Below are 17,597 nucleotides of genomic sequence, written 5' to 3'. Positions count from 1 at the left end.
ACAACTGGGATCCCCGAGAAGGGAGGAGAGAGATTGTCTAAGCCAATTCCAATCTTTCCAGCATTGGGGTCACAGCTGTCTAGCCGATCAGAGGCGGCTGTTGCTAATCTTTTTTCAGTTTTATATTTTTTCATACAGTTAATCACTTCCCGCCAAGGTTTCATTAACTTTTCCGCTGTCTTATCGTCATCTATCACCAAATCCCACAAACAATCACCATAGGCTCCCCACTCCTCTACTTCAAAAATCGACTCCGGTTCTTTAAAAAACCCTTTCGCTTTACCCACTGCAACTAATCCTGACAAGTCTTTTAACTGACTTACTCCCCGCTTTTCTAAAAAGCGCTTTAATAATTCGAAAGCTACCTCGACCTCCATCGCCCGATGTGAGGAAAATCAGCGTCTTTGTACGGCTCTCGCTCCCGGGTTAGCTTTAACTGCGGAAAGCGGATCCCCTCTTGAATCCCGAGGTTGGATCCAGGCCGGAGGGTCGGGACGTATCAAAAATGATGCATAAATCGACTCCTCTTTGCCCCCTGGCCGCCGTCGGCCAGTGCATCTCCGTCTCTCGCTGCTGTATCCGAAATAGTCCTTTTCAGGTGTGGGTTACTAAAGTGTCCCTTCTCGCATCCCCAGCTTATGAGCAATGGTAGTTCTTTGCGTAGATCTATACCCTTAATGCTACGCCTTTCTAAGAGGGATGTAAAGAAATCATATGCTGCTTGCCTCTGCTTTGTGCTCGTCGGCGCCGTTGCAGCTCCCAAGGTCTCGGCAGCACGTATCGGCTGAGCCCACCTATGTGGTCGCCCAGGATATGCAGACCAGCTGCGCTGTCTGTTTTGCCGTCCCTCTGCTTGCAGGACCCGAACCCTACGCTGGACCGTCCGTGGTATCACGTCGGGGTCACCATTTGACGGAAAACCAGCGGGAGACAGGCACCATCCGATGATGATCATCAAGTCTTGTTTATTGGCAATTAGCAAATATCTTTTATACCGTTCGTAAATTAGCTCATACCTATTTGCAAAAGCATAGCTCATCCTTGGCTGGGAGGTAGATGCCAACTCCTCCCATGCTTATCTCTTGTGTTCAGCCTTGCAATTAGCAGTTACTTGTTTCTCACACTCCTTTACCGGTCAACAGCAGCTGGGCTCAAGGTCGCTCCGACCCTGAGCCTGTCCTTCTACTTCAATGCCCGCTTTCTGCTAGCCATTCCCGGGCTAGAGTCTCCCACACATGGTATTTTTAAGGAGTATAGATGCACACACATGCACACACATTGACTGAATAACGGCAATTCCTTAGGAAACATTTAATGCAGAATTCTTGCATCTTTTTGCCAGCTCAGTTTAAGAAGCTAGACAAAACTATGAGATTCATCTAAGAGACTAACTCTAAGATAATTACTTTTTGACACCTTTAGCTTTAAAACCTGTTTTATTGTTCATATTCCAAATATGCCAAAACTAGCATGTTATACTACTGTCTTGCCTAATATTAGACAATCAAATCTCACTTCATTCCCAAGCTGCTTGTTGCACACATAATAGCAAACCAATGTGGTTACATTTCTTAAAAAGGTCCTACTACAAAGTAAATACTCTGTATACTCTGCAAATCAAAAATTTTACTTAAAGCAATAAATGGCTAGAAAAGCAACATCACTTTATACAACGCAAACCACAGAGCTACATGAAGAGCAAAGAACCTTGAAGTGATAAAGTGGCTTTTTTATATCTCATATGAGATATATTCATATGGGAGATATCTCAAAAACTTACATGTGAAACTCTTGACATTTTCTGCCTAATAATTTTAGTGACACTAGTAAGAGACTAATAGGCTACCTTTGAAGTATATTTGGTTTTTAACTGCAATTCACTTAAAATGTCACAATGCACCAAACTTCTGTCTAGCATTCAAACATGGTCAATATTCAAACATTTTAGTATGTGCAAGACGAGCCAGACCGTCCCTGACCTCTCAACATTTCCCAAGCCTTAAGCCCCTGCCCCAAGATACAAAGGAATTTACATAGTTTAATTGCATTTTTCAAATACATCTCTGCAGAGACTAGAGACCTGGAAGCCAGCATACTTCAGAGTCTGGAAATGCCTGTTTTGCCCTTATTGGAGAGGTAACAGAGGATCCAATAATACAGAAGAAATAGAAGAACCTCTTAATTAAAAAACACTGAAGTATCCTCAATCAGATGGTTACATTTTTAGAAACTATCTTTTAATGCAGGTAAATATATGCAGTCTGGTCTTGAAATGCAACAACATGCTTGGGCTGCTTCCATCAGCCAAACACAGCTTTGATACATAAATCAGGTGAAGACTTCTTAGATAGAACAGTCTGTAAGCCTTTTTTTGCTTTAAGAAATAGTTTTAAAGCAGCATTTCCTTCAAAATGCTGGCATTCAGATAAAAAATTATTATAACTGAAGTTCACTAAAAGTAAACTAGTTTTAGACAAGAACGAAGGCCTGTATGCAGGATAAAATATTTACATGAGATATGGAATCCTAGAACTACTAGCAGAGAGACCTACTATTTTAACTAAGAAGAAGGAAAAGTATTTGAAATTGCCAAGTTATCCTCTTTTATTCAGAATATAGAAGAAAGCTGTTTTGGGGAACACCTTCAGAAATGAACTAAAAATAATGACACTTCAGTTGTTCGGAAAACAGTAGGAAAAGCCAAAACTAATAACATTATACAGAAAGACATTGACATATCATACGTACCACTTGTTTTAATTATAAAGCCATTTAGGACAGTTGAGTGGGGAGACAGAAGAAGATGGAGGGATTTACCTACTGGAAGGAGAAATTAAGGTTTCATTATATGCTTATGACTTGACATTCTTCATATAATATACATAATAAAGTTGGGAAGTATTATAGGAAATAAAGCTTGTTTTTCAGCAATGAGGATATGAATTAAAATACTGTAAGTCACAGATAGAGCATTGTGGATTAAAACAGTAAAGGATGACAGATTACTTCTAAAATGTATGGATAATAAATTTAGAGATTTTGGCACTAATGTTCCAAAGAAGGATGACCTGTTTCAATGAAATACGGAATGTCAATTACTTACTCTGATGTAAATGCAAAAATATTATTACCCGTGAAATGATGTGGTGAATTCCAGAGCTTTAAATGAATAGTTGGACTTCAGTATCTCTTTTCCTACATCTCTCATTATACACAGAAGAATCTTAAAGAACTCTGTAAAAATAATTAAACAACTCCTAAAGGTTAAATTATAAGTTAATATGCAAAATAGAACAACTGAAAAAATGCTGCAGCAGGACAAACCAGGGCAGTGCTGCCACAGAATTCCTGGAGGAAATGCTTCTTCAGAAATACTGAGAGAACAGAACTTACTGACCTTGATCCTGTAATGCAGCACAGACCAAAACCTTCAGTATAAAAATTCTGGCAAGTATGAAACAGTCTCTGGAATTTAAAAGCACAAGCAGCAGTATATGGCACTTTGGGCAATATGGAATTAACAAATATAAATTTAATATATAGCTACATATGCACACACATTTACATATACAGAAGAAGACAGAGAGAAGAGACATGTTTTCACTCAGACTCAAAAATTGCACGTCTTGAAACAACAGGAAGTATTTATTCATGGCATACAACCTTAGATAACATTGTATTTATAATAGATGTATTTAATGATAACTATCTATGATAGGAATTTTTAAAAGCAATCGTTTATAAAAAATCTCTTAGAATGCAAGCTGATAAAGCTATTTACCCTATGAAATTTCATACAGAGCTCTGAAACTTGCAAAGTCAATTGTTTTGTAATGTATTATTTCAAGGCTATGCTTTTAAAAGACAAAATTCAAAGTCTGTAAATTTATGAAGTGTGGATTGCAAATACGAACCAACAGCAAAGGATTAGAATGAGCTAATGCAGATCACAACTGTTACCTCAAAATTAACCAGATAGCACAAGTTCGGTACTGTTTCATGGAACACTTTTAATCCTTATATAATTAGATAGTACTGTTGTCCCAGATATCAATGTGGAATGTAAAATTACACAGGCCCTACTTTATACAGGATGTGACAGAGAAGGGAGAGCTCATGTAGGGCTGCAAAACTGATGTGGAAATGAATTTTGCAACAGATATGAGCAGTGAAAAATGGGTTAGTTGGGGCCAGGTTGTTACAGTAAATGAGATATGAGATGATGAAAGCCTTGCTGAGGGTTTTTATCTGTTGGGGAGGATAAGAAATGGGGCCACTATGACTGTATATTGCTAATATTTTTACTTCACTCTAATTTATGTTTCATTGCAAATGCTTGGCAGAGCCACTGAGCAAGATTATCTTTTGGATGGGACATCTAGGTGAAACTGCATCACTTTTTAACATTTCTCAGATGGTTACTAAGTGGATGGAGTACTTATTCTCATGCTGCACTTTTCATGTAAATGTTGATCTGAATTAAGTACCAACTATGTAATTTTGCTGACTGCATTTTCTCAGCATTTCGACAATGTTCCAATAGATGCCCTTTCACAAAAATAGGAACAGTATTGTTTAGTTGCTAAATACTCTCAAATGTTAAGTGCATCTCACAGCATGGACATGGGCATGAAGCAGAAAGTCTACAGCTTCTTTATTGTCCTACTATTAATATTGCAAATTGAAGAAGAAATATTTTTACAATGCAGTTACACTTTTGAATAGAAATTTTGCAAGATCAGTATTCTTGAATCGAAATTTTGCTCTTTGTGTTCTGTATTTCATATTGATTCTATATTATTCAAATTTTCACTGATTGCAAATATGGAATTTTTTCTGATTCATACAGCATGAAAAAACTAAGCAATTTTGAGTTATAGTCATAGTCTGAATCAAAAAATAAAAACTCCTTTGAATCTAAGAATATACTTCTCTCTACATTTTCTAAAAGCTAAAACCACAGCAAAATCCTCCATTCTTTCAAAATTGGTCTAATTAAGTTTGGAAAGCAGAAGATCAATAAATACGGTATCCTTCTGTTACTATTTTTGCAAAGTCACATTTCACAGCAGGTCCAGACTTTACAGTGCCACTACCAAATATTTTAAACATCCTGTAGGATGGTACATTTGTACGGTGTGAATGGAAGTCTGTTTCTAAAGGAACAGAGTTGCACACCCTCTATTAGTAAAAAATTTAATTCTTTCCTTTGCTATTTATTTCTATGGACAGAATTGGAAGGAAGAGGGGGAATAAATACTGCATTGTAAAACTTCAGTTGAAGACTGTTTTCTAAGGATATGTAGTATTTAACACCCATGCTGGAATAACTACTTGGACAAAAACCGAAATAACATTTGCTTACTTACAAAAAACTCACAGAACTACTCCATGTATGAAGCTGGTTCTTAACTAATTCTTCTTTAACATAACATAGGCAAGGGCCATTCTTCTCAGTGAAAGCAAGCAATTACTTTCACAAACTCTTTTTTATGTAATGAGTCTCATCTATACTGTTAAATTAATGTCCAGCATATAACTATACTTTTTCCTTAGAGTCAAGGTGCTAGGAATTCAGCTCTCGCCTGCTTTTTTTTTTAACAGTATTTCCTCTCAGGCATTTGATGAACCCCGGTGGAGTTTGTTGCTTACATACTAGGTCTGAATTCCATAATTTTTTTCAACAGTACTTTCTGTCTGATGACTAATATCTACCTTCTTTCTCGGATCTCTAGAGTTATTGTACCATGAAAGCCAGAAAAATTAGAATCTTTTTGAGGAAAAAACCCAATACACACCTGCTTGATGGAATCAAGGAAATTCAATAAATACAGATTACAATTATTAGACATCGTGAAAAACAGGTGTCAAGCTTGTCTGCTCTCAGGCTTTCTTTCCTAAAACCAACCTGAGTCCCAAATAGCTCAAAACATACTGCTGCAACTGAGACTGAGATGCCTTTTCTGGGTCCTGTTTGCTCCTTCTTTGGAAGATATTTTAACAATTTTAAATGTGCCTCAAACGACCCAGCAAGATCTAGCTGTGCTGACAGCATGACACCAATAGCTTATGCTGGAAGCAAAGATGCCAGGCCAGCTGGGATAGTGCTGGAAGCCTGGGCTAGGCAACGGGCTCTCTGGGCTGACCAACTGCTGACCTGCCCCCAAGTTTTGTCAGTGGGGCAGGGGACAGGGATAGCTAGTTATTCCAGTCCAGAGGGGATCCTGGTGCTTAGGCAGCATGGAGGGCCCTGGCTGGGTTGGAAAGAGGACACCCTAAAGCAACAGTAATGGGTGCCCCCATTGTCATTTAAGTATCAAAGCCAGAACATCCATCATTAAAATAACAAGCTCATCAATGCTTAGCAAACACTATGCTGCAATATAATCATCACATTTGTTTAATAGGGTGGCACCATGTTCTGAAGTGAGCTTCTTTACTCCAGTTGGATCATATACCTTCTGGAGACTTTTTTTTTAAAATTAAGCTTAGTGAAAAGTGACATCTCATCTATCAAACTAGACACACTTATTGAATGCTAACATAAAAAAATGGAAAAGAGGTTGAGGTTTTCAAGGCAAATGTGCTTTGAGAATTAAAATAATCATGTATTATCCCATCTTTTGCTGGCCACTTAGAGTCCTTAAACCATATTGCTAGTCTGTAGATATTAATCATCTAGGATATTGATAGTACACTAGTAGATGTAAAATTAATTCTTCATTCTTCATCTCTGCTAAATATGCCCATGAGACTTATCAAAGGGTAATATCTAACACTTTGTAGTACCTGGTAATGAGCTGCATTCCAGCACTTTCAGGGGCTCAAGAGGTTTACATTTATTTCCAAGTTCTATTACAGATTCATAAATTAGTCTTTACCAAAGGACAGAGCAAATTCTTTAAGGAGAAAAACTTGATTCGCACTGATTCACAGTATTCTAATGGTACACATATACCTCTCGAAGTTTTTTGTTTTGATAAGCACATGTTATTTGGCTGGAACAGAGCGCTCTGCATGTATTACAGCTCTACCACACAGTTACAATGATACCACAGGATTTTTGAAATGGTTTGGCAACACAGTTTAATAGATCTGCACTAAGTATATACTCTATCCATCACTCTTTATTCCACATAAATGGTAACAGTACTCTCTGCTTCATCTGCAATGCTTATGGAAAGACTGAAACAATAATATCCTTGGTAAAACATTAACTTCGTTAGCGGCCAATCTCTTTCACCAAGGACCTGCATGATTTCTTCCCAACACTTCAGATCTCCATTTACTGAAATGATGGTTGGACATTTACAACTTCTAGGTTATTCTGAACTTTGAATTTTCAAGTACCACATACAGCTTTCTTGCTGTGTTCTTGTAATCAGGTATTTCAAAGGGAATATTGATTTGACTTTAGCACGCTTACCATTAGCAGTTCAGAGTTGGCATCACTCGCTTTAAAGCCAAGCATTTTTATTAAGTCCTTAGCTATTCCTTTTTAGATAGTGTTGAAGTTTATCAGTATATAAAACTGTTTTGTGATGTAATTTTTAATTATCTTATCATCCACATAAAAGCCTACATGGTCAAGAAAGTCAATGAGTCAGAATGGAGATTAATAGACATTGTTGGCTAATTCTGCAATTTAATTTAAAGAGCTACTTTTGAAACTATAGAAAAAGCAGTTATCTGTTTTAAATGAGGGACAAGGGGATGTGACCTTAAAGAGAAATTTCTTGTTTATGAATTGCAGACTTTCTTAGCACATAAGCTCCTGAATAACTTCAAACTTTTGAGCTAATAATGCAGTTTTTCTTCCCTTTTATGCAATGCTTCAGAGACGCAGAATTTTTTCAAAGGCAGCAAGGTATATGTTTTTTTCACTACTTTTGGTGTTTCCAGTGAGGCTTGATTCAACCACTGAATGAACTAACTTTTGGTAACTGTTAACATTTTGAAGATTATAATAACAACACTTTGTAAACAACAGATCAGGGCACAGTAAAATGGCTAATCTGGTTCCCTTGTATTTCTTTCTAGCAGTTAGATTTAGTGATATGCCTGCTTTCTTTTCTTTTTCTTCCCCCTTTTAAAAACAAATATTTCCTAATAAGAAATCAGTACAAAATACAATCAATGTTGAAATCCTTTCCTCCAGAGATCTGTAGTGCTTTAAAGAAACAATACTTTTTGTCTTGCACACACGCACTGAGCTACTGTTATTAGAAAAGAGAGAGCAATTACTGCATTTTTAAGATAAAAGATCCTTCTTTTCTAATTTACTTTAAATCTGAAGAGGCACAGTTTAACAAAAAATTCATTTGTATTTCTTCTTCTTCTTCAGAGGAAGCCTAATTGGCACACTGACATCTGTAATTTTTCATATCCATAATTTGCCCCTTCTGAAAAAAAGACTCAAAATAATGAGTGGGTGGGATTTTTTAGTTCTGCCAAGATGTTTTTATTTTTAAGGATCTGATTAATAACATGTTACAGATGTCAAAGGAAAGAGTTATTTATTTTAAAAATTGGAAATATTTTTATATGAACCCTTGTGCAATAAATGCCTCTCATTTCAAACTATGCTGTCTTGACAGCTGTGTGCATGAGTAGCTATCAGAAACTTCCAGAGCTCTTTTCTGTGTCCATCCCACTGCTTGCTCTGTTCCTTCCCCTTTCCAGCACACCTTTTTAAGTATGCAAGTAAGATCAAAAGATTTTTAAAAAGTCAGCCCTTAAATGGATGTGCTTTCCTAAACCCTACATATGACTCCCAGGAGAACATAAACTCCTGAAAAGGAGAACACTAACTCCACATTATATATGCTGTCAGCAATAGACCACCATCTGATTTTTTGTTGTTTCTGTTCATAAAAGGAAAGTTGCAGAGATTCCTGAAAGTTGTTGTTCCAATGGATTATTTTAGACAGGGATGCCATACAATAGAACACAAACCCTCTGCTTTAGGTCATCTACCTACTACATGTGATACGCCACTGCTTCTGGTTCTGTCATTGCCCTAAAAAAATTCCCAGGAATAAAGTGTGAGCAGGGAAAAACAGGAAAAATCCTGCACACCATTAAAAAAAGATAGTCCTACCCAAATTGGGATATCTGGTTACCCAACTTACAGTCTACTGTCATCTCTACTGCTTCCAGTTGCTGACATTTCTCGGAATCACTTCTTTTTCTTCTGTATATAAAATGCAGACATCAACATGTAAGAATCATGCCTACCCAGATTAAACCAAAATCTGCCTTATTTTCCTTCAACAGTTTTCTATTTAATGTTTCAGTCAAACAGTTATGAATCCTTCTGTCAGCTTCACTTCATGTCTGCTCTTGCAGCCTTCAGAATAACTTGACTACACTATATCTCCCCAGCAGTGTGGTAATCTGCAAGACTGCCTTCACCAGCTGATCCTTAGATGTACTCTTGGAATTATCTTTTTTTATATCCATGATTATCTTCAGACTGCAGGTGACTGCCTGAACTTTCCCTCATTGTCTAAAACTGTGGTTCCATGTTGGCGGTTGTGCATTGTCATATTACCTTAGAGTACATCTTTAAGGCAGTTCAGACACATGGGCACTTTTACAACAGGGCTGTTCACTTAGCAAAAGCTAACAGTAGAGGTTTTTGGATGGTGAGAAGCCTGATGCTCTGACTGCTGCACATGCAGCCATTCACTTGCTCACCCTTTTTCCCTGTGGGGCTCCCTGTGGACTGGCCTCTTTGGAAGAGCTGGCTTTCTGTTTATAGTATCAGACTTCCCCTATGTTGCTGGCCAGAAACGTCTGCCCTTAAAGCACTGCTTCACTGCTGGAACAAAATTCAGCACTGCAAAAGCAATACATCATCTTTGCTTTTGACTGAGCAGTGACTGCAGCAGCAGACAGATGGATTCTTGCGTGAGACAACTCTACATGAACTGATGCAGCTGTATTGAGATCCTCTGTGCCAGGCCTGAGCCTTCTTATCCACTAACAGTCACATACAGGGAGAATAGGTACATGTAGAGATGGAATGACACCAGCTGTCCCAAGACTAAAAATTCTCAATATATTGTTCAGCTTTCTGTGAAGATTAGTAATTACTTGCACCTGCACATCAGAATCAGGAGAGTCAAACTGTGAAGGATGCCCTCTGAGCTATTTTATGCAAAATCCCACATTTGTTCTGCAAAACTGAATAGTTGAATTGAAACCAAGAAACCATCATTCCCAACACCTTTTATTCTCAATTTTTTCCTTGTCTTATTTGTTGCAGAACAGAACTCCTGACATTTGAGGACCACAGTTTTGAATCACTCACTACTTACATGTACACAGATGGCTCCCTGAATTGTCTTCCAGATCCTAGAATTGCAATTCAATTACTTTCTAATTGGAATTTAATTGCTTCATAATTACAACTTAATACTCATTCAATGAAGAAAACACAAGTGATTAAAAAGCAATGCAAAACATAAAACAATCAAAATGCAGACAACTAGTTTATGTTCAACTATTTACGTACAGTTTTAGATTGGAAAGGTTAAAAGACATCCTGAAAAGTTATTTGCCAGAATCATTTGACTGGAAGGGATCATAGCACAAGTCATGACACTGTCTAGACAATTCCCACTGAAGTCCTCCAGTGTACCTCTACTTGAAGGGTATGAATATGAGAAGAGGCTGGGGAGGTGTAAGAAAAGGGCTGCAGAAGCCAGGCATCTGTAGTATAATACAGCAAGAGACAATACAGTGGGAGGAGGAGACAGGTGAGCCTGAGGTCTCCTGACTGCCTGAACTAGCTGTTTTATCACCTGCCTTAGCTTCTGTCTTTCCTCCACTCTAGAGTTGGTACAGGAACATATATAAGCAGCACAGACTGCTAGTGCCATTTGGCTTCACTCCACAGCTGCCTGGAATGCTCTCCCCGCCCCCAAATAGCATGTGTTCACTTTGCCGTATCTTTCCTCATGGCTGTAGCTTACTATTCATTGCTCCCAGCTCTGGCTTCCATGATAGGTTAGCCATCCTCGTAGAGGCAGTGTTTGTGGCAGTGTGTGGCTTCATCCACAGGTGTCACGACTCTTTAGACAAGAGGGAGAAAATTGCTGCTGTTCTGTCCCCAGCTAGGTGGGTACATAAGCCTTATTCTAGCAGGAATAATTCTTCTTACATGACCACATCCTGCTGTCTTGGCCAGCACTAATGATTGCTGGGCTCTATAAGTGTGCTTACGCTTACCTTCACTGCCTGTGGGATGGGAAACAGGCAGGCAAGTTCAGTCTGGGAGAAAAATGAAGACACCTTGCTGGTGACAGCTATGCAGTGCCTGCATGTTCCTAAAATACAGGCATCCCCTGCCGTGGGAGAAGGGCTCTGCTCCTTGGATGAAGGCCAGCAACTGGTCCACAGGGAAAAGAAGCAGAAAGAAGGATGGTTTGCTGGTGATCTGCTCTTTGTAGAGTCACGGAGCAGATGGAGCAGAATAGGACTAAAGGGAATATGAAAAGCAGCAGAGACTAACAGCTCCACTGGGACAGCTTTTACTTTCCATATCTAATCTGTGTTTTGAATGACATGACATTGAGCAATGTCATTTTAGGTCAGCAAAAAAGGATTCTTTGCTCAAGCCAAGAATGACCCGATTTTGTTACTACACAGCATGCCCTTGGAGCACCTGGACATTAGCAAAATCAGTTACTCCCAGCAGCAGATATGAGATGTTGGTTCTCTGCTGTGAACTAAAGTTCAGTTCTGATTCTGCTGAGGGGCAAGTGAGGAACAGGGGCTGGATGCACCTGTCCTTACCTCAGTGCCAGTCTGGGGCAGGGCATACAGGGCACGAGATCGCTGGCAGTACTAGATGGACCTTTGGCGAAATGGCCACAACATGGCTATGCATCAGTTACCTGTTCCCTGCTGCAATTCAGCTACTGCCCTGGGAATCCTCCTACCTCCAAAGAGGTGAGCTGTCCACGGAGAAGAATTCCAAATATCCTGCTGCAGTTCTGGAACACAATAGGAAAATCTAAGAGTGGGGCTTCAGAAAGTAATCAGGATTCTCATAAAAAGGGCCTGTGCCTTTTCACTGTTGCTCTTGTTAGGTGACTCCAGAGGTTTGGCTTGGGCATGCACCACCTCCTGTAAGCTGCCTAAGCCGGTTCTACTCAGAAAAGGGTGCAGCTGCACCTTCTGACAGTAGAATTGGCAAAGCTGCCCCTCTTCCAGAAAAAGATTAAAGCTACTTCTTCAAACTATTTAAAAGAAGTTTATATTAGCTCAGTGCTTTGCATGTTGGAAACACAGTGACTTTGGTTCAGCTATCAGCCCACTAAAACTGGATTTACTATCTTGTGGAATCAGGGCTGTATTGATTTAAGAAAGAGAGGTTAAATGGGAGTCTGCATGTAGCAGATTTTTAAAGTTCTAAATGCTGCTGTGATTTCTGCCCTTTCTCCTATCTCCTCCACACATTTTTCTTTTAAACTGAGGCAAAAGATTTTGGGGAATACTGCAGCTCACGAACTTCAAGTATTATATCGAAATGCCCCATTATCACACTTCCCTTCCTCCTAAGTTAAAATCTTTCCAACATTTTGCAAGTAAATCTGTCCGCTGTAAAACCTAGGAAAAGGTTCTTGCTATTTTAGAGTGTTCCAAGTGCTGTTATGGAATAACTCTTCAGGTAAAGTTTTACCTTAGACTATGAGTCTGCTGCCTAATCTTTCAGCAAGACTTTAAAATTGGTATCTGCACATGATCTAATTTGAAGCTGTAACTTGCACTTACACTACCACAGAGTTCTCTTGCTTGTTTCTACTACATTAGTTTCTAGCAGTCATTCAGTCTTCCGTGCCACTCATTCTGCCCAACTTCTGTAGCAGAGCCTTAGCTATGTGCTCATGTGGCATGCTGACAGGCTCCATCCCTGATTTCTTCTAAGTTATGCTTGCGTTTGATGCCACATGTCTATGCAGCTCCACTTATGCTCCATTTTATGAAAGGAAACGCTTCTTTGCAAGGGTTACTAAGGCTTATTTGTTACAGCTTAGTTTTACTTTTTGAAGGTCCATTCTCTGTAAACCTGTGATCTACTTTACTGGGACAGAGAGCTGATCAAGACAGATCACTTGGTTGTCTACTCAGCATTCAAACATTTTGGAATGAAAAAAACCTGATGGATTTCGCTCTTAGCTGATCTGAGCACTCCTTGCCACTATCTGAGGTTGGCGTAAATGGTGTAAATTCCACAAGTGATAGACAATTGAGAGAACCAGGACTTGAAGGAATAATACCAAGTCAGTTCCTTACACAGGATTTCTTAATCACAGTGTACAAGTACAGCACTCACACAAGCAGTTCAAATATAATGTTTGTTGAAGTTTAAGCTCTTCTTGCTGAGAAAATGGCCAATTCAGATTGAGATACTTTGTTTGCTAAGAAGGCAACTATTTCAGTATCACTGAAAACTTCTGAATGAAACCAATTCCAGGAGGCTGGGGGATTTTTAGTTGAGAGAGATATTTTATCTAAATAATGTCACCCATTCTCCACTAGAATTTACTTTTCAATTAACTTACAAGAATATTAAAGGTGAGATTGATTTATTTATGAGCTATGTATTGTACCAGAAATAGAAATAGTTAATTGCAAGTAGGTAATCCTTACAAAAAAATTAAATTCTACTATTTGGAAACCGCAGTGTAAAGAGGACTTGTTGAGGGGGGGCATCCTTGGCTAATCATGTCTCGTTTCTAATTCTGAAAGTCCTTTGGAAAATGAGGAAAATAATTGACAGTGTCAACCCCCAGCATCAAACAATTACAATTTATATTGCCCATGTTGTTTATGTATAGTACAAACTCCCCAATTAGTTGCAAGCATAAATTAATTCTAATTTTCTATTAGCTGGCAGTCAGTCAATATCTCCCAAAGTTAACACTTCTAGTAGCAGGCAAAGATGCACTATCAAAGTTCTATCATTTAATTGTAAAATACTTATTATCCTTTCCAAAAACATCCTAATGCAGTTTCATTATTGCCTTGAAACTCATATGAGATGATGGATCATTCCCCTTTAACAGTGCACAAACTATTATCAGAGAAATGTCACAATGTCCATGATTTGAAGCACCAGCAACCACACAGGAAAAGACAGCCTTTTCAGCCAAACCTTCACTCATTCATGCGTGCATTCATTCAGTCATGTTCAGTTGAAAGAGGAGGAAATATACAGTCAACTATGAAGTCATATAATTCAGCTATGATATATTGAGCCATGGGCAAATATTGGAAAACAACATGATTTAATTTGCTGTCACCATAAGTGAGCCATATGAATGATTGTGACTAATACTGTAATGTACTTTTGTTGATTGTACAACAGCTGCCTTTGTGTTTTTTGAAGTATGAGGTATTTTACACTTCATAGCAACAAAAAAAGTTTGGAAGTGGTTTGTTGTTCAGAAGCTATGCTTTTATGATTTGTCCTATTTGCATACCATCTTATATCTGACAGTCCTTCACAAATAATTGAGAAACTTTTGCATAAATTAGAGCAAGCCTTGAAGCAATTATTGCTTTCTTTACTGATCCATGCAAAATCAATTCTTGTGTACACGTAGGATTTTTCCTGACTCGTTGACAGAACACCACCATTGTAATGACTGCTAGAGTCAGGATCAGAGTAATGATACATGTAGAGCCATTAAAATACATAAAATTGTTAAAATTCTGGGTCAGCCTCCAAAAAGCCCTGGATAGTGTGCCCCACAGCTAGTCTATGACTATTACATGGGAAAAAAAAATCACATCTGAATACCAAAAAGGCCAGTTTTACCCTCATACCGATTTCACCTGACCTGCCTCAAACCTCTCTTTCTTTGTATTTAAATGAAAGTTTAAATAATCTTTTTAGAACTCATACAAAGAAATTCAGGATTCACTGATTTTAAGTGTTGCATCAATGTAGGCTGTTTGATATGAAGTGTATGGGTTTTCAGATTTCAACCATAGCCCTGAACCAAAGGCTCTTCAGTGCTTCAAAGAACTGCTCCAATTTATTTGCATCATTCACACTGGGTTCTTCAAACTGCGGGGTCAGTATTTCTGAGGAAGTATTTGAAAAGTCTTTCAAACAGTTCGAAATGGCAGAACACTTCCAAGAAGCCCTTTTAGCGTGTCCACCCACAGAAGAAAAATTCTGTGACCGTGGTTCAAAGCCGTACCCTACCTACAGCCCTTGCGGAACCTTACAACTGAGGAGCCATATGCTTGGCAAGCTATCTATCATGCCAACAGGAGAAGGGAACAAGCGAGTAAATTTGTGTTTAACCAAATAAGCCTCGTATTTGAAGGCTTTCTTGTCACCTTCGCGTGTGCATATCGCTTTTCAGAGGAGAACGGGCTGTCCCGGCCCGCTCCGAGGAGAGGTGAGGCCAGGCACCTCCTCCTCCCTTTGGGCACCCTCTGCATGCTGCCGAGCAGCGCGAGACGTGGCTACCAAAAGGGGCCACCCTGGCCCAGCCGGCGCCCCTGAGCTGCCCGGGCAGGCGCCCCGCTCTGAGGGGAGGCACCCCGCTCCCGCCACAGGAGCTAGCAACTTCAGCAGGCAGGCCCATCCCAGCTACCGCATCTCGCCCGCCACTGCCGGGAAGCCCCGGTCCCCCCTCCCTCACGGCTCCCAGCTGCTGCCAACAGGCGGACCGCCGTCACAGAGCCCACGCTGCTCTCCATCAGCCTAGACAGAACAGCGAGAGCCACACCCCTCTCAGCCCCGGGAACGGGCTCTCCCAGCCCTCCTCCTGCCCCGCCCCGGGAATAGACTCTCCCCCACCCCTCCAGGGCCGTCCCGCCCCGTAACCTCCCTTCCGGGGCGGCCATTTTGGGAGGTCGGCGCTCGGTGGCTGGCGGGTGGCGGAGGGGGCGGGCTCGGGCTCGGGTTGGAGCCCGGGTTGCAGAGGCTGGTGACAGCGGCGGGTGGCAGCGGCGGGGGGGCGGTGGCAGGGCAGGGCAGCGCAGGGCAGCCCGCCGCCGGCGACCCTCGGGGGCGCCGCAGGGGAGGAGGAGCCGCCACCCGCTGATCGCAACGCCCGGCTGCCCACGCCATGTCTGACTTCGACAGCAACCCCTTCGCCGACCCGGACCTCAACAACCCCTTCAAGGTGAGGCTGGGAGCGGCGGGCGGCCGTCAGCCTCCCATGGTGTGGCGGCGGGGGGAGAGCGCGCTGCGCCCGTCCTGGTGTGGGCAGGGCGGGCGGGCCCCGGGCCCCGGGCCCCGGCCCTCCTCCCGCTGCCCCGGGAGGCGGGGGGCGGGCCGGGGCTGCTGCGGGGGAGCGCCGGCCTCGGGGACGCGGCGGGCCCGGGGGCGCCGGCCGGCAGCGCCGCAGGGGGCTGCTCTCCGCCCGGCTCGGGAGCGCGGCAGCCATGGCGGGGGTTCGTGGGATAAGCAGCGGGTTTGGAAGCCCGAGAAACCGGCGCAGCCTTTCCCCAAGTGCAGTTTTCCGGGTTTCCTCCTGGTGCTAAAAGAATACAAATCGCCTTTCAGGTGCGTTATTTTGAAGGGTAAGAGAGAAAAAAAAGGCGTCTTGATTTTTGGCCCTAACTTGGTGTGCGTACAGTACTACTACAAGTCTTTTTTTCTTCCGTCTGACTGACCCAGATAGTTAAGCTTAGTGAGTTTGGCCCCTTTTTCCTCTCCGGCCTCCTCCCTACCCCCATCAAGCTCACTTGCTTCTTTGCCTTATTTCTGAAGCATGCAGGGTACTAATGGCTAGGCATGAGTTCTGTCCTGCATCTCAAAATGCTGTGTTACAATCTGTTCTAAAGCTTTTAGTTCTTGCCCTATTGACTTGTCATACAGCTGAGGATTGTTTCTTTACCCACTCTTCTGGCTTCAGCTGTCAAAGTGAGTTGACCTCCCTGGATGCCTCCCCTCCTTTCCTTTTCTTTCTTTGTTATTTGAATCCAGTTTAACTAATTTACCGAGCACTTACCTTAATAATCTTACAGAACATATTTTTGCCGTACTTTATTTCATGCTGACACTTTAAAGCACACACACAGCATATGGCAGTGAGTTTAGGATTTCAGCTGGAATAAGTAAGCCTTTTGAAAATTGAGCTGTCACATTTCGAGCATACCTCTGTGCGGGTAGGTGCTAGAAGCATAGCATTACTGGCATGTACATATTGGAGTCTGCCTGAATCATTAGTTTAGTTTTTATGGTCATTAAATTTGGTTGATAGTATTCCTAAGCCTAGACACTGGTTTTTCACTTGATGTTGTACACAGTGCATTGACCTTCCAGGTGAACAGCAGCCCTGGTGTTGAGGTTAATGCCAACAGTATTTTGTATTGGCACCAACGGCAGTGAGCACTGTTTTTTTTAAATACCTCCTGGCACGAAGCACTGAGAAGGTGTCATTGTTCTAGAATGTGTCTTCAGCAACAGAAACACATGATACTTTTACTCACTTTTTGTAATAGTTATGAAAATAACATCTAGCAAAATTTATTGTGTAGAGATACCCAGAGTGGTTAGGGGTATTGGAAGCAGTATAGTTGCCCCTGCATCACTTATCAGCCCAGGTTACTTGCCCTAT

At 41.1% G+C, this 17,597-nt stretch overlaps 1 protein-coding gene across 1 annotated transcript in view; it reads left to right on the top strand.

The window, feature by feature from the left end:
- Positions 1 to 15,923: 15,923 nt before the first annotated feature.
- SCAMP1 (secretory carrier membrane protein 1) overlaps positions 15,924 to 17,597 on the top strand; it is a 50,402-nt gene continuing 48,728 nt past the window's right edge. Inside the window, exon 1 of the mRNA XM_064438654.1 lies at positions 15,924 to 16,157. Within this exon, the coding sequence (XP_064294724.1) occupies positions 16,101 to 16,157 (57 nt within the window). The 5' untranslated portion in view covers positions 15,924 to 16,100. The remainder of the gene's footprint in view (positions 16,158 to 17,597) is intronic.

Source organism: Phalacrocorax carbo, chromosome Z (genome assembly GCF_963921805.1).
Source record: "Phalacrocorax carbo chromosome Z, bPhaCar2.1, whole genome shotgun sequence".
Lineage (NCBI taxonomy): Eukaryota > Metazoa > Chordata > Aves > Suliformes > Phalacrocoracidae > Phalacrocorax > Phalacrocorax carbo.
This window is presented reverse-complemented; position numbering and strand designations above follow the sequence as displayed.